Source organism: Polyodon spathula, chromosome 5 (assembly GCF_017654505.1).
Source record: "Polyodon spathula isolate WHYD16114869_AA chromosome 5, ASM1765450v1, whole genome shotgun sequence".
Taxonomy (NCBI): Eukaryota; Metazoa; Chordata; class Actinopteri; order Acipenseriformes; family Polyodontidae; genus Polyodon; species Polyodon spathula.
In genome coordinates, this window is record NC_054538.1 from 63,035,058 (window position 1) to 63,053,451 (window position 18,394).

The window sequence follows — 18,394 nt, forward strand, 5'->3', positions numbered from 1 at the left end:
TTTAAAAAAAAGATATGAACATAATTTAGACATTTTATTTAACATCATATAAATCAAAGAAAAAATACAAAATGATATTGCAAAAGCCATAATAGTAGTGCAATATTTCATGTTAGATTTTGAAACGTCACATTCAATTTGTCAGTTTTTCGTTTTAAGTATATGGAAAACTACAAAGTGGTATGTAATTCAATATGTTAACGTAACCAGCAGGTTTCATTCAAATTTATGAAGCAAGTCCTCAAGCTACATTCAATACAACTGCACTGTTCACACACTGTAATATTCATTATGTAAAAACTGCTGCCATTGTACTGTATACGGAAAGAGCACCTTTTCTATAACCTGAGATTCAAACGGTTAAATTTTACACGACATGCAGTCCGTAAAGTCCATTTTGGGCAACTTTTCTGGCAACTTATGTTGTAGGTGACAATTTTAAACAATTACCACAAGACGAATAGTTCAAGTCAAAATATCTAAACAACAGAACACAAGACTTCCCTAGATATATATTAAAAAACTGGTCTCTGGTAAGATATAATATACAAAACCTGTACTCGCACTGTTCACTCACCATTTGGACGCCTAACTGCATAACAGTTTTCCATTTAAATTTCTTTCCATTTCCTTCAAACAGTTTTTGTAAATCACGGCCCAATCTGTCCATCACCATGAATCTGTACCTTATCATAAAAAAAACAAAATCCCATATCAAATCTGCTGTGCCCTTTTGGAAATCAAGAATACTGAAAGTATTCCATCTTAGATAAGCAATGCATGACCCTGATTAAATACAAATGTGGTAGTAATTGAGAGTAATGGAAGCAGCTACAAGACCGAAAAATAAATCATACAAAATAAAAATACAAACGCTCTTTCTGGTCTTGTGGGGAGCCGTTTTGAACATTGGAACGTTGTAATGTCATGAGATATTGCAATCAGTCAAGGCAATACGGCCTTTGCTATAACGCCCTTCATTATAACGAACCTGGCCGCTGGACCCCAAATTTAAAAAATAATAAAATTTAAAAAAAAGATAATATTGTAACGCATGTGAGGTCTGAGTAGGAGGGGCTGTGTTTCACATTGGTAGAACAGCCTATGGGTGTTAGGCACAGACCACAGGAGCTGCTGGAGACTGGCCGTGGAGTGGGACAAGGCGGGACCAAATTGGGCTAAAGACCGGTGACGGGGAGTGTTTGTTGTTGTTGTGAAGCGGAGAGAGAAGCAAACAAACAGAGACAAAACAGTTCCACCCAGAGATTCCATTAAAAAATAAATTTGTTTTAGCGGTGTAGGTCGTGGCCCACAGTGACCTGTTAATTGTTAGTTGATCATTTATTACTGTAATAAGATCAAGTTTGGCCCTGAATCGACTGAAGGCTCATTCTTATAGCGTTCCAGATTTTTGTTACAATATGCACTCACTTTCAACACCACAGTCTGAACGCACAGGATGCCACCTCCGCAGTGAAGTCAACTCTTTAGTCTTAACAAGAAGCGCACCCTGTGTAACTATGCCTCTGAAATTAAAATAATTTAATGTTGCAACAAAGCTGGACACTATATTGAAAAAAGTAGTAATGTACACATATCTCTGTTGTGAATATAGGTTGTCAAAAAAAAGCACTAGTTTTTTGGCTTGTTCAGCAACCATGCGGCAAAGCAAAATTGATTTAAAAATAAATAAATAAAATACAATAAATAAAAATATTGAAGACCTGATTAGCTTTTCATGTCGGGCTGATTTGGATTAAAAGCTCAGTTTGGGCTTCTTGCATGTTGGATTAAGATTTGGTGCACTTTGAAACAATTCACGCCACACTGATTTTGAATAAAAGTTCAGCTTTAATTCGGGACTTGTGCTTTTTTTTGTACTGTGTTTTAATTGGATAAAGCAAAGGCAAAATACTGCATACATGAAACTAACAGGTACATGTAATTCTACTTTTATTTACAATCTCATCTCATTAACTTACTCCAACAGTTTATCCTTCATTTTGACTTTCCTTTCGCTATAACGAACAAAAGGCTTGGACCCCAGCAGGTTGGTTATAGCGAGGGTGTACTGTATAGTAATTCCCAAGACCAAGCCAATTGCCTCTACACCCCGGAGCGCTACAGCAAATGTTGGTGAGCTACCAAGCCCTGGAAGAAAAAGGCCAGCCTGCAGGTGTCTGTTTGAGCTCAACTAGTCAGTAGGGCCTGCTGTAGCACGGTAAGGAGAAACAGTTCCTGCTGATTTTGCCTCCCTGACCCGCATAAACACCAAAGCCAATGCAACAGTCACTGTGTAATCCCCAGCTCCCCTGACTGCATGACTCACCCTGCACGCCACGTGGTCATACTTTGTAACAGATAGGGTCCCCAGGTCGCTCAGCTGCTAATCTTTTTTATATCCTGTCTGAAATCTGTTTTTGACCACGGCACAAGAGGTTTTCCCTAATATTTTGTTATGGGAGTGTACAAGGCTTAAAAAAAAGATTTATTAGAACAATTTCAAGTTAACATTTTTATTGCAACATAGCAGGTGAGGAAGTGAAAAAGAGGCCAGAGATACAGAAAAGGATATGTAATATGCACATTTTTTTTATAAACAATGTGGGGGTGGGGAGGGGGTTGTGGTTACAAAAAGGGGACATTTTCTGTAAATTAGCATTTCATAACATTGATAAGTATGAACCTACTTTAGCTATTAGTGCATTTATTGACAACACAAATACAAATGTGTTTTGTTATTGACTTAGTTGTATTTTTATTTTGTTGATATAAATGCTTAATCTTCAAAGACTGTATGCTTACCTTTTTCCTTGAAATTCAGCTAAACCAGATCCCCAGTAGCAAGGAATACCCAGAAATGGTAATTTTTTGTTTTTCATCCATTTCTTTACTGCAAAAAGTTATTTTTAAAGTATTGTAAACATGAGGCTAAAAACCACAATGCCTTTACTAGGAATACACATTTAAAAAATAAAATAAATAAAAAGCACCTGTTTTTACAGGCAGTTTTTTTTTTTTTTTTTTTTTTTTTTATAAATGGGATTTAAATTAAAAAAAAAAAAAAAAAAAAAAAAAACCTACTAAAAAAAAAGAATTTACACACGAGTAAGAGTTAAAGACCATCATGTGTTTCCATTCACAATAAATTGACCAAGAACTGGCACAACTATATTTTAGCCAAAATCAAAAGCTCACGTCTATGTTTACACAAAATGAATTGGAATCAAACTGCTGTTTCAAACCTTGTTTACCGTAATTAACTGTTTTGGGTATTTTTCTTTATAGTCTCAACTGCCAACCAGTCACCATAAATATGTGACATATGATTCTGTACTTGGATAGCAGCACAGAAAAATGCATCTACCAATGATGATAACTTTTGTCACAACTAGACAAGAAACATGTGAATTGAAGGTTGTGAATATACAGATGCCCACTGCATTGATAAGCTTGTTTATCTTTATATGTTTCTGCATTTAAGGGCATTCCATGTGTTACAGACAAAATCTAGACACTGTAAAAGCGACAGAAAGATAAATTGGGCGCCTCCATATACTCCAAGATTATGACACACTCAACAACTTGTGTGATATGGTCAGAGGTTAAAACAACATACCACTCAAGCGGTTAATGTTTACTGGAAACAGTCTGTAATTAAACATTATTGACAGAATCATAGAATACAGTGCCTTGCGAAAGTATTGACCCTCCCTTGGCATTTTTCCTATTTTGTTGCCTTACAACCTGGAATTAAAATGGATTTTTATTTGGATTTCATGTAATGGACATACACAAAATAGTCCAAATTGGTGAAGTGAAATGAAAAAAATAACTTGTTTCAAAAAATTCTAAAAAATAAATAACGGAAAAGTGGTGCGTGCATATGTATTCACCCCCTTTGCTATTAAGCCTCTAAATAAGATCTGGTGCAACGTTACCTTCAGAAGTCACAAAATGAGTTAAATAAAGTCCACCTGTGTGCAATCTAAGTGTCACATGATCTGTCACATGATCTCAGTACATATACACATGTTCTGAAAGGCCCCAGAGTCTGCAACACCACTAAGCAAGGGGCACCACCAAGCAAGCGGCACCATGAAGACCAAGGAGCTCTCCAAACAGGTCAGGGACAAAGTTGTGGAGAAGTACAGATCAGGGTTGGGTTATAAAAAAATATCCGAAACTTTGAACATCCCACGGAGCACCATTAAAGCCATTATTAAAAAATGGAAAGAATATGGCACCACAACAAACCTGGCAAGAGAGGGCCGCCCACCAAAACTCACGGACCAGGCAAGGAGGGCATTAATCAGGGAGGCAACAAAGAGACCAAAGATAACCCTGAAGGAGCTGCAAAGCTCCACCTCAAAGATTGGAGTATTTGTCCATAGGACCACTTTAAGCCGTACACTCCACAGAGCTGGGCTTTACGAAAGAAGTGGCCAGAAAAAAGCCACTGCTTAAAGAAAAAAATAAGCAAACACGTTTGGTGTTCGCCAAAAGGCATGTGGGAGACTCCCCAAACATATGGAAGAAGGTACTCTGTTCAAATGAGACTAAAACTGAGCTTTTTGGCCATCAAGGAAAATGCTATGTCTGGCGCAAACCCAACACCTCTTATCACCCAGAGAACACCATCCCCACAGTGAAGCATGGTGGTGGCAGCATCATGCTGTGGGGATGCTTTTCATCGGCAGGGACTGGGAAACTGGTCAGAATTGAAGGAATGATGGATGGCGCTAAATACAGGGAAATTCTTGAGGGAAACCTGTTTCAGTCTTCCAGAGATTTGAGACTGGGACGGAGGTTCACCTTCCAGCAGGACAATGACCCTAAGCATACTGCTAAAGCAACACTCGAGTGGTTTAAGGGGAAACATTTAAATGTCTCCTAGTCAAAGCCCAGACCTCAATCCAACTGAGAATCTGTGGTATGACTTAAAGATTGCTGTACACCAGCGGAACCCATCCAAATTGAAGGAGCTGGAGCAGTTTTGCCTTGAACAATGGGCAAAAATCCCAGTGGCTAGATGTGCCAAGCTTATAGATACATACCCCAAGAGACCTGCAGCTGTAATTGCTGCAAAAGGTGGCTCTACAAAGTATTGACTTTGGGGGGGGTGAATACTTATGCACGCTCAAGTTTTCTGTTTTTTTGTCTTATTTCTTGTTTGTTTCACAATAAAAAATATTTTGCATCTAAGTGGTTGGCATGTTGTGTAAATCAAATGATATAAACCCCCAAAAATTCAATTTTAATTCCAGGTTGGAAGGCAACAAAATAGGAAAAATGCCAAGGAGGGTCAATACTTTCGGTTTATATCCCGATACAGTTAAAATAAAATAAAATAAAAAATATATATATATATATATATATATATATATATATATATATATATATATATACACACACACACACACACACACACACACACACACACACACACACACACACACACACACACACACACACACACTGATATGCAGTGGTCTGTGCTGCGCATATTGCATACTCGTAGGCCAACTTCTTGCTGTTTGAACTTGACCTTGCTCTTAATTACTGTAATTTATGCATTATTATCATGGCCAGTGCTAAATGATTGTCAATTTCAGTTAATGACAAACTGTACATTATTAGAGAAATTTTAAAAGGGTGAACACAGTCAGAATTATGTTGTCAAAGAGCTCAAGTTTAAAAAGCAGCAGTCGCTGAGGCAGTCGTCTAAGGCCCTGCCCACATTAGAGCAAAAAAATTGACAACCAAGTTCAAAACCGATTTACCTGAACCCTAGCAAAACAGTGTTAGAGCATCCAGATTGCCGTAATGTAACCGGGTTAGTTGAAAAAAACACTTTGCAGGATGACTGTATCCCAGAAACCAATGTAATGTATACACGTTCTTCTTTCTTTTTTTCCCCCTCGTAAATGTTGTTTATTTTCATTGAACACAGGAGCAGAATTAGATGGGCATTTGCACAAAGGGAAAATCTGGGGCGGATAAGACGTTCTTTAATTTAATTTAAATAAAGACCTTTAACTTGCTGATAACTCTGTTCTAAAACGCTAATGTGGCCAGGGCCTAAAAGACTTAAAATAGCATACAGGCAATGATTACTGTTCTGTACCTGAACTGACAGTTTGTATGGTAATGTTTATTGACTTGTATATTATTTTTATTATCAGTTTTATTATTTCTATAATGTATTATTACTGTACTGTATTATTACTGTACTAATTACAGTCCAGTTATTCAGTATATTACATGTTTGTTATTTTTTATAATTCATTTAGCTGACCACCTTTATCCAAGGTAACATAGAATTACTGTATTAAATAATAAAAATACAGAATGTTACAAACTGTACAGTAATGTACAGTACTAGTTACATTGTTTTATATTATTTCTTCTGTAATAAACCTTTATACTACATGCATTTTATATATACATTAATTAATATTGTACTAGGTTTTGATTTTTGTGCTGATTTGTCGGGTATGTGTATGTATTGGTTATTACATACCTCAGTTATAACACACTGTTTTTACTATCCCAAGGCAGTACGTCGTATTGGAGTTTCACTGTATGTATGTATGTATATATATATATATATATGTGTGTGTGTGTGTGTGTGTGTGTGTGTGTGTGTGTTGGTGTTCTTTCACCTATACTGTATACATGCTGATCTATCAGTACAGTACTAAAGTTATGTATGTGTCTATAGCGCATCACATTAACTGTTATGAAAAGCAGTAGAATAAAGTCATGTGTGAGTTTTGCATATTTTTTCAGTGACAGCAGGCAAGATAAACAGAAATTTCCCTGCTTGACCATTTTTAATGTAGCCATTCTCTACAGGATAAAATGAGTGATGACTACAATAATGACCTAAAAGGCTTACTTTATTTTGGCTTATTAATTTGACTGGCAGAAGCAGTTTCGATTGTAAGCCACTTCATATTGATAATGCTCTTATTGTGGGTACAGTATATTTTCTGTCCCAAGTGGGCCACCTCATCTGGTAATATAACTTCACTCTTAAGACCTGCTGGCAATCAACAACCACTCTTATTATTGCTAATGATTGAGGCCTACTGCTTTCTGCCAATAGAAATCAAACCCAGGAAAAAGAAAAGGTACAATATAATACCGTGTAAAAAATATCCAGAATTGTAGTACTTACTGCACTCCTGTTTTGCAGCTCTCTGGTAAAATTTCAGTTCACTGAACAAAGAGCCATTTTCAGAGTATTCCTATTGAAAATAAGCAGGCTTTTACGTTTAGATTTTTTTACTACCCACATTTCTGAGAAGACGGCATACATATTCAAACCAAAACTTAAAAGATATCTCCATTGTACAATTTCAATTTAACTTGAACAGGCGCCCTCCCATAAAATGCATTTATAACATAAGTGAGGCCCCTAACAATATATTCAATGGTGCTATTTAATACAGGGTTATATGAAACAAGGTACTGTAGCATTGTATAGTCAGCAATAGGCCATTCCACTGGATTCACCTGTCTGTAATTGTGTACTGCTGTATCTTGTTATTTATAACTAGTGTAACCCCCTTAAAGAAAAGTCACTCACCTACATTAAACATACATCAATTACTTCAGGCATAAGAGGCACATTATTTTATTTGACAACAGAAAAGTATAAAGAAGTTCAACTTTACAGTAAATGGTACAGAAGTACTTTAATGTACTTTACATGGCTGTGGACAAACAACCATTATAAAATCAGAAATAAGAAATTAAAAAGAAAACGCCATCTCATACTTACTACTTTAACAACAAAAGCTGCATCCTCTGCAACAGGTGCACTAGTATTGTTGGAAGCTGACAGAAAAATAAAAAAAAAAGAAATGCATTAACCAAAAATAAACTGAAATAATTTGAAACTCCTTCTCAAGCTTTTCACAATGCACTGCTGATAATGTGTTAATATTGAAATTGAAAACATCCTCAGGCATGCATTGGTTCTGCATGTCAAAGTTATCTTCATTTTTTTCGTATTTGGATAGGAAAAATGTGGAATCTAAAAAGGATAATACAATGTCACGTCACAATGCAAATGATACATGTGCTGAGAGACAAGCAGCTGGATGTGACTATGCTCCTTCTTTAATTACTTTCATCTTTCAGATGACTGGGCTATAACAAACACACCTAAAAAAACAACCACACTGGCCCCCATGCTGTTTTTAATGACACCGTTTGTTAATGTTAATGAGGGGAAAAACAAACAGGTTTAGCTAAGAAAAGTTGTTTTACAAGTAAAAGCCAACGTTTTTTTTTGTTTGTTTGTTTTTTCCCCCTAATGCGGTATTTTTTAGTTTTGAATGTAGTTAAACTAGAAGAACTCTCCTAGAAATTACTGCATTACAGAGTTCAATTCAACCCATCTATCTGCACGGGTATTCTCAGAATGAGTCCTCTTCACGAAGTTTGACTGAAAAGAAAATTAGTGCTTGTCCTAAAGCTGTACTGTATTTTTCAATTGAACCCTTCTTATAGTTTTCAAAAAAGTTATCTGCCTATGTGTGTATGTGTATGTATATATATATATATATATATATATATATATATATATATATATATATATATATATATATATATATATATATATATATATATATATATACACACACACACACACACACACAGTGGCTTGCAAAAGTATTCAGACCCCTGACCAATTCTCTCATATTACTGAATTACAAATGGTACATTGAAATTTCGTTCTGTTTGATATTTTATTTTTAAACACTTAAACTCAGAATCAACTGTTGTAAGGTGACATTGGTTTTATGTTGGGGAAATATTTTTAAGAAAAATAAAAAACTGAAATATTTTGCTTGCATAAGTATTCAACCCCTCTGCTGTGCAAGCTCCCAGTTTGCACCGATGAAAGAAATTGCCCTAACAAGGACACAATTACCTTACCATTGGCCTCCACCTGTAAACCATTAAAGTTGCTGTCACATTTTCTGGATAAAAACTTAAAAAAAAAGACTTAAAGCTGTTATTGCAGCAAAAGGTGGCTCTACCAAATATTAATGTGTGGGGGTTGAATACTTATGCAAGCAAGATATTTCATTTTTTTATTTTTCTTAAAAATATTTCCCAACATAAAAGCAATGTCACCTTACAATAATTGATTTTGAGTTTAAGTGTTTTAAAATAAAATATCGAACAGAACGAAATTTCAGTGTACCACTTGTAATTCAGTAATATGAGAGAATTGGTCAGGGGTCTGAATACTTTTGCAAGGTACTGTATATATGTATGTATATATATATATATATATGTATATGTATATATATATATATATATATATATATATATATATATATATATATATATATACACACACACACACACACACACACACACACTGCAGCGTATTTAACAATTTAACTAAAGTTACTGTAGTTGACATTGAGTAGGCTACATTTTTCATTTCGACAGTATAGGTAGACATTATAAAAATGTTATTTTTGTGTGAAAACAACATAATACTATGTTATTGTATTCATTTTCTGAAGTAAATGCTACAAGTAAACAATATCTGTTCATTTTTGTCATAAACACAAAAACTGTAAATGATATCTGTTCATTTTTAAAATTATAAATTTATAATTATAAAATTGTTTAAATATAGGACCCATGTCTTAGTATAGTGGTTTACAATAGCTTACCTGCACTGTCTATTATTATCGGTATCATTTATTTAGCAGACACTGTTATCCAAGGTAACTTACAGAGACTAGGGTGTGTGAACTATGCATTAGCTGTAGAGTCACTTACAACAATGTCTCACCCGAAAGACCGAGCATAAGGAGGTTAAGTGACTTGTTCAGGGTCACACAGTGAGTGAGCTGGGATTTAAACCAGGGACCTCCTGGTTACAAGCCCTTTTCTTTAACCACTGGACCACACAGCCTCCTATTGGTATCGGCCAAGAGAATCTTCATCGCTGCACCAACCCTAATATATATATATATATAATATATATATATATATATATATATATATATATATATATATATATATATATATATAACCTATATATATATTATATAATAACACATCACATTTTGGTAGGTAAAATATGACATGTTACATTAGGTTGGTTACACCAGTCTCTTCGTATTAGCGCACAGACCGTGACGCGATTCAAATCATTATAATGGATATTAATCCATGTATCAACCCAAATCCACCTTGACCAATTATTTTTCCCAGTCTCCATGTTTTTTTTTGTGTGTCAGTTACAATCAGTCCTTCTGGGAATGACTGAGGAAGCAGGTTTTTTTTAGGTGGCATAACAGCAGCTTTAAAACATAAAATACTGTCAAAAAGAAAAAAGAAAAAAGAAACTATTAGTACTGTCCATGCCTAAATGAAGGTTGTGGCACGTTTAATACAGCAATTCAAAGACCAATTCTTTCTTAAGTTTTAGTTGCAGCACTAGGGTAATTCCAAAAAGATGTTGGCTAACATTTGTTACATTAGATGAGGCATGAAAATAAAAACTATTGTCAAACACATTATTTTTTGATGATCAAACTTGTATTCCTAGTATATAGACCCATCACCAAATAATTTGTTGCTGACATAGTTGTCAGATATCAAAGACTAAATACAGCGTTTATGCTTGGTGCATAAATAAATCAATGGCATTTTCACAACGTTCGCCTACCCCAAGAAACAGAGAAGTTTATAAAACGAAACTGTAAGTGATTTCAACAATATCTTAGTCAAGTTCAAAATACTGATCGATTAAATTCTAGTTGTAACGTATATGAAAACGTGAACAAACAATAATAACACGCTATTTACAATTACAGAAACTGCAAAAAGTTATATTTAATAACAATTCCAGAAATAACAATTCAGAGGAATGATCACGCGCATAAGAAAGTTATTACTGTTAGTGTCACATTGCATGATATATCCAGACATTGTATTAATATTAACATTTATGTAACTCACATGCAAGGTATTCGAAATAAAAATAAATTAATTTAAAAAAAAAAAAAAAAAAAAAAAACAGAAGTACTGACAGCGCTCTCTTTCCAAGTATTTGGCAGCTCCCGGAAAATCTATTTCCTGTGACGGTACCTTAACTGACAACTCTGAGAACGATTGATATCGCTTATGGAGTGGGGGCGTTCTGAGGAGAATTACCAATCAGAGCAATGTTAGGGCTGTAATCAGCAAATGCTGCTCGAGTGAACTGTGCAGTATCTTCTTTCTGTTTTTGGAAATAGAAACCTAGTCAAAAACAAGTAGCCTAGCATTGATCATGCTCCCTTGTAAATTGGAATTGTACAGTGGTTGTATTATACTGCTTAATGCTTCATATATTATTCGTAGTCGTAGTAGTACTGTTATTATTAGTGAAGGCCTGTCTGCCAATACTTTAGGCTAGTATATTTCTTATTTTAGTTCATCTGTAAAACACACAGATTTTTTACACTGGGAGAAACACCAAATGTGACGACATTAGCTAAGGATTTTCTTTTTAACCGAGTTGCGTAATCTGTCTGTTTTGTTAGTCTGACCATCTGTCTGTATGTCACATTTACATTGTTTATAGACCTTACCTCCTTAACTATTTGTTTCATTTATGATGAAACCTTATCTGGAAATACTTTTGCATATTAAGCTACTGATATTATGTTACTGGCTGGGAATACATATCACTGACATAATCTTCATTGTCTACAGTTTGTAATTATAGTAATCTTTATAGATTAGCTGGAATCTTGCCTTTGATTTACTTTTAAGAGTGTTATGAGATGCAGATGAACAAGTAAAATGTATTTCTGATTCACCATTGTGGTGAACATCTATTAAATAACTACAGTAGAGAGTCAATTATTTGAACTAATTGGGAACAATACCAGTTTGCATAATCGATTTGTATGGATAATCGAACAGGTATTAATAACAATTACTGTACCTTTAATAATGTTTAGATTGCCATAACATGCACAAGTAATTCATGCGCAAGTACCTACTGATGGTATATAGCTAGTAACCTGTTGTAGCTCATTAAGCATACAAAATTACAAACCTTTACAAATCATTAAATTAATGCAATTCAGTAAAATTTTAACACCTACAGTTAAGGTAATGAAATACTGTAATTAAACTTACCATATACAAACTCTGAAAATCATCAAAGAATACAATTAAGTACAACTTTGACACATTACAGAACTTTAGTAATCATTAAACTTAAAAAAAAACAGTAAAATGTTTCTATACTTTGATACTTGCTGTTAAGGCATTGTAATAACTTGCAATTGAAATGAATGCAATACAAGTTCTTAGCTGCTCAATAACAGAGAAAGGATCTCCAGTCCTTACTGACGAAAATAGGAGAGAATCAAGAACAAGGTGACTGTTTTAATTTGCCACACTGCGATAATTTAAAGCCCATGATGCTCCATCTAAGGTTTCGATTAATTCTGTAACTTTCATTTGCCCCAGTCTGCTGGTTCTTTTTTGGCAGCTAAATCTCGTAGCCATTTTAGCTGTGTGCGTAATGCACCACACGTCATTCATCACGTGATTACAAGTGCGTTCGGTTGATTAGCCAGTACGGTTGATCAAAGATTGGATAATTGACTTTCTACTGTAATATGTTAAAAACTGAAGCTTCTGGACTACAGTGCGTAGAAAACTCCTTCGACTAAACCTGAAATGCCCTCCATTCAGAACTCACTGCATAAAGATTGCCCATTAAACACTGTTAGTGCTGTTTTGGAGTTGGCAGCACACAAATCTGTATTTCTCCTGCTGAGGTCAATAGATGAAAGAAAGTGGTGAGTGATAATCGATTAGTGATAAACTGCTCGCTGGATCGTCTCTGCATGTGGTATAAACAGAGGTTACACAACAGCCCACAGCTGGATACAGAAAACCTTGGAGTAACATCAGTCCTAATAATCCAGGAGCCACAGGTGTGTTAAAGCTGCAGTGTCCCACAATTATTTCCAATTTTATTCTAAAATCTTATTCTTTGGTGTGTTTACAACATGTGTACATAGTTCTTTACAAGGTTTTATTCATCATAAAAAATCCCAAAGTCTTATCTGCAGACAGACACCTTTTAAAGCCTTTTTTTTTTTTTTTTTTTTTTTTTTTTTTGTTGTTGTAGATAATTAGAATGTAGCCTACAGCAACACTAGCTCAGGAAAGAATACAGAAAAAATGTAAAGCAACTGAAAAAAAGGATATCTTTGGTTCTTTCAATATTATCTTTTTGTTGTACTGAAAACATTTTTCATAAATCTAGTGCTGATATTTTCATCAAAGCTAGCTGTATAAGATATGGTTCTTAAACGTATAAGCAATATTTTTAAAACCACATGTGCCACTAATCCCTTCAACCCTTGTATGATAAATTATGCACCATTGAGTTGCACCATTATTATGGGTGAATGTGTGTGGAGAACAGCTGCCAACAGGTGCATTATTGACCTGAATTCCTGGTTCCACTAAAAATAAAGATTTCACATCACATTGTTGACCTGAGTCCCTTTGGCAGTTGCTTCTATTTCATGTGTACTTTCTTTTACTGAATCTAAAAGGTTTGAAGCAACAGAATGATAAATGTTGCTGTGCTTACCTTCATGATGCCATAGAAAAAATTAAATATAGTTGCACAATTAATCTACATACTGTAGAATTGATTCAAGTTTTCATGTAAAAGGGTCTATAAAATTAGTTTTGCCTTTAAGTAGTGGCCAAAAATAAAATATTAATTTTGCTTAATTGCTTATGCCTCAAAAGTATAGAAAATGGCTATTATTCCCCACAAACTTTGCTTTTGTGACCAGGACAGTGATATTTTGAAATTGACCTATTTTCCAGAACATTCCAGATAGATTCAGTGCTGAGTAAACTTGGAGTAACTTCTAGAACTTTCTAGAACTTTCCAGTAATATAAATAGTAGTATAAATACAGGGGCCTTAAGCCCACCAGTTCAGTTTAGTTCCAGCTGCCTAAGTGGATACATATCTGCATTTTTCTGAGATGGCATCAAGAGGCCATCATGCCTGATGGGTCTCCAAGGCGGTTTTACCAAGTTTCCCTGCTATCTTTGCCTTTGGGACAGCAGGGACACCAAGGCGCACTACCACAGGCGGGACTGGCCACAGCGGACCGAGTTCTCTGTGGGGAGGAACAACGTCAAGTGGGAGCCACTGGTGGACCCCCGGAAGGTGCTGATGCCACCACTGCACATCAAATTGGGCCTTATGAAACAATTTGTCGGAGCTCTAGATAAGGAGTCGGCAGCCTTCAAGAACCTTCAAGACTTCTTCCCTAAGCTGTCTGAGGCAAAGGTCAAAGCCGGTGTCTTCGTCGGACCACAGATAAAGAAGATCCTGGAGTGCAATGAATTCCCCAAGAAGCTCACTAGTAAGGAGAAAGCGGCTTGGAACAGCTTTGTCGCAGTGGTTCGGGGCTTCCTAGGCAATCACAAGGCCAAAAACTATGTGGAGCTGGTTGAGACTCTGGTGAAGAACTACGGCACAATGGGCTGTAGGATGTCCCTCAAAGTCCATATCCTTGATGCTCATCTTGATAAATTCAAGGAAAACATGGGAGCGTACTCGGAGGAGCAAGGCGAACGCTTCCACCAAGATATACTGGACTTTGAACGCCGCTACCAAGGACAGTATAACGAGAACATGATGGGAGACTACATTTTGGGTCTGATTCGTGAAAGTGATTTACAGTATAATCGTAAATTCCGAAAAACTACTCACTTCTAAATCTTTTGTAGTCATTTTTGTATTACTTTAGTATAAATACATGTTAATTTGGATTCATATGTTGTTTTTTTCTGACTTTATGTGAACAAAAAGACACAAAAGCGCCCGTTTTCTCATTGGAAATAGTGATATTTAGAAATTTACCTGTCCTGGTCACAAAAGCAAAGTTTGTGGGGAATAATAGCCATTTTCTATACTTTTGAGGCATAAGCAATTAGGAAATAACACTTACTACCCAGGAACAAAAATTGTGTTACACAGTGTAATGCACTAATAACTTAAGTGATAAAAAGTGGTAAGATGCATAGGGTGGTTCCAGGCCTATGTATAATCATACCTGCAGTCTTCTTCAGAAGCAGACATGTATGATGTTGGCTTTTGCAATAGGTACAATTTTGTGTGGAAGAAAACATTTACATGTTCAAACACCCTTCCCTAACACAAACAGCAAATGTTATTAATCGTGTGCTCAGTGCAGAGCAAAACTAAAGGCTTTACTTATCCTTAGCTAAAACAGAAAATTAGCGAAAATAAAAGCATGATACAGGGAAAATATATTCAGTAACCGGTTGCTTCACATTTTATTGCTTAAGCTCATGATATGAGTTCTTTAAAATACCAGGGGATAGAACATGTGAAGCCTTATCAGAGAGGTGGGAATATTAAAAAAACGATTACTTCAAAGAGAGGCGTAATCTAAATGATTAACTTGGTTTAAAAGTATTTTTGTAACGTCTTAGTACTCCTATTTATTTATTTTTTTCTGATTGTGACATTAAGAGAACAGAGGCATCTGTTGTTAAGTATTAAAGATATGCTATTATTTGAATATTTAACCACAAAACATATAATTGAAAATTATACTATGTCCTAACGTGATGTGAATTGACCTAATTAACTGACTTTCACCATTGTTTACCAGTTTTTAATCATTAGAGATGTTTCAACTTACAAAAACATAGTCATTCGTATAATTTAAAATGGTACTTTGTTCTAATTGCGAAATTAATTTAATAGAAAATTAATCGACTTTCGCTATTGCTTATCTGTTTTTAATTATTAAGCAGATGTTTTTAATTCGATTAATAATTGTAAAATGTGTGGTTAATAATGGTATTATGTTCTAATTATGTGATGTGATTTGGCTAATTGTAAATGTTATCATTCTAATTGTAATATAACTAAATGATACATTGTTGCTCTATTTAAGTGACTTAAGTGAAGACTTGACTTAATCTGGTGAAGACCTTGCAGTCAAAATATCATTGTCTTATTTTCTAAAGTCGAAATGATTCAATTCTGGATTCTGTCTGAGGGTGTGCGGTAAATCTGTATTTTGTAAATGGGACATTTTTATGAAATAGATCTACATTCCTTGTAATGTAGTTAAATAAATATTAATAAAAATCACCCTGTCAAGTGCCTCAAAACTTGTTTTTGTCACATAATTATTCTCGTCACTTCCATATTATGAAGTGAATGACGGCACACTGTTTCTTGAGCCAAAAGTCACAGATGTTTATTTTAATGTGCATTTTTAAAGTAAGTTAGTAGCAGGGCGCCGGTCAACATGGCAAAATAAATACGCTCGAAAGAAAGGCTCGAGTGAACAGGATTAAGACAGCTGGCCGAATGTTGACAAATAGCTTAAAATTGCTGTCCTTTGAAGAGACGTATGCGATTTTCTAGTGTCATAGCTATATAACTGCAAGCCCCGATGCTTTATCCTGTGTAAGGTGAAGCAGAGACGAGAAGACACTAACTTGGCAATGGTAAGTAACTGACCGACTTTCATTGTACTTAGTACAGGCGATCCTCGCGACACTTCAATTTACAAAGCACAGCACTTCCGACTGTTGCATTATTACCCTGTTTGACTTCATGATATCTTTACGGCATTTACAACACGGGGCGACACAAGCCATGCGTCATATGCGCAAGTACGGTGTCCAAGCTGCTGTACCTGCCGTGGTCGCCCTGACTCAGTCTAGTGGGGTTTTGTTATATGCATGTAACTGTATTTTTTAAGAATTTATTTGCGTTTAACAATGTCTAATAAGAGCAATGGACTCAAAACGAAACCCAAGCTGTGAAATCTGTCACATGATGAGGGGCTTAAATTCAGACGATTGTAGTTCCGGTTAGAAGTACCGCATACACACACTGAATACGTCATTGGAAAGCCCCCCCCTCCCCCCCCCTTTTTTTTTTTAAAGAGGGCAGGTAGGTAGGTGTCTGAGTAATATGCGTGTACTCAGCAGGCTAACTGTAAATATTTAAATAAATATTTGCATGAGTACAATTTAACGGGCCATTTTTGTAACAATATATTATCTGGTCAGAGTCAGGAACACCGCAATTTAACATTTTTCCTATGGGAAAATGTGCTTCGACTTACAGACTTTCAGGAACCTACTGTGTCGTAAGTGCGTGGGACTGCCTGTAATTGCTTCAGATGTAATACTGTGTTCACACTGGTTTGGTGACGCTGCCTGTTTAACTTTTTAAAGTGCATTCACTGCGAATATATGTAAGTACATTTATTTTCTGTCTACTTAAAACATTTGAAATGGTTTACATGGGAGATGCAGTGGTTGGGAGTGTTCCGACTATATTTTCCGTCTTAAATATTTTGGGAACTGAATAATTAGTTGCTTTTATGCAATTTATCGTGAAAAAATAGGCATTTTATTTTCCTTACAGTATTGCATTAAATTGATGCTGTATTATTCTGAAGTAGATCATTCTGACACACCCCTGCTTATTACATGGTTTTTATTTATTTTAATTTAGGGCTTTTAAACTCATTTAACTTTGTGAATAAAAGTTAGCCTTAAGTGATGTCAGCTGCTGCCTTACAGTTTTTGTTCAAGAAAAATTTAAAATGTTAATACTCTGAACTTGCCATGAGCATTGTAATGATGTACATGGAAAGACCTTAATTACTCATAAAAACCTGACAAATTATGCCTGCTTCTCATCCATCATGCTTTTATCAGAGCCGTGCATTTGGTTACTATGGCAACTCGGTCAAACAAATACCGACTTCATAATTGGTGTCGAGTCATACTACAATGACCTAGTGAGTCAGTGATATGTATGATGTTAAAATTTATTAATAATTTCAAGGTATCTGTGGTTTTTAAAACTTCATAACTATTCATATGTAGTATGAGAAATGTAAAGACATACAAACACTTGGGTTTTGTCTTTAAGGTTTATGGTTAACTTTTCTCCCGTGTATACTATTTATTTTAAAGGCAGCAAAATATGGAAATTACTTCAGTAGCATGTCAATATAATTTTAAAAGGTTTACAAAACTTTTTTGCAGCCAACGCAATATCTTTGTTTAGCTGTACATGAGAAAATGTAGTGAAATGTAGTATTCACAGCACAGCTAAGATTTCAGTTTTGGTTTGAAGGCTGCAGGAGCTTACCATGATTTTTAATTTTGGCTTTACAGACGCCCTTATACAGGATGACTTACAGAGGTAACATATTATTACAATATAGCCAAGAGATTACAGTACAGCTAAGGGTTTTGTGTTTTTTTTTTTTCAAAATAAACGTTTTTTGCAGTTATTGTGTACA

General features: G+C 35.2%; 1 protein-coding gene across 4 annotated transcripts in view; it reads right to left on the reverse strand.

Moving 5' to 3' along the window:
- The window catches only part of LOC121316143 (serine/threonine-protein kinase VRK2-like), a 36,406-nt gene extending 25,260 nt beyond the window's left edge, over positions 1–11,146 (reverse strand). For 2 of the 4 annotated variants that reach the window (XM_041250961.1, XM_041250963.1), the window contains exons 1-7: positions 11,005–11,088; positions 10,216–10,360; positions 10,112–10,116; positions 7,790–7,847; positions 7,184–7,253; positions 2,806–2,893; positions 578–686 (exon numbers count right to left, since the gene is read on the reverse strand). In XM_041250961.1, the coding sequence (XP_041106895.1) occupies positions 578–686; positions 2,806–2,893; positions 7,184–7,253; positions 7,790–7,847; positions 10,112–10,116; positions 10,216–10,335 (450 nt within the window). In that variant the 5' untranslated portion in view covers positions 10,336–10,360; positions 11,005–11,088. Of the gene's footprint in view, positions 1–577; positions 687–2,329; positions 2,475–2,805; positions 2,894–7,183; positions 7,254–7,789; positions 7,848–10,111; positions 10,117–10,215; positions 10,361–11,004 lie in introns of those variants that run through there. The other 2 variants (XM_041250962.1, XM_041250964.1) reach the window with 2 other exon arrangements.
- Between the last annotated feature and the right edge of the window lie 7,248 nt (positions 11,147–18,394).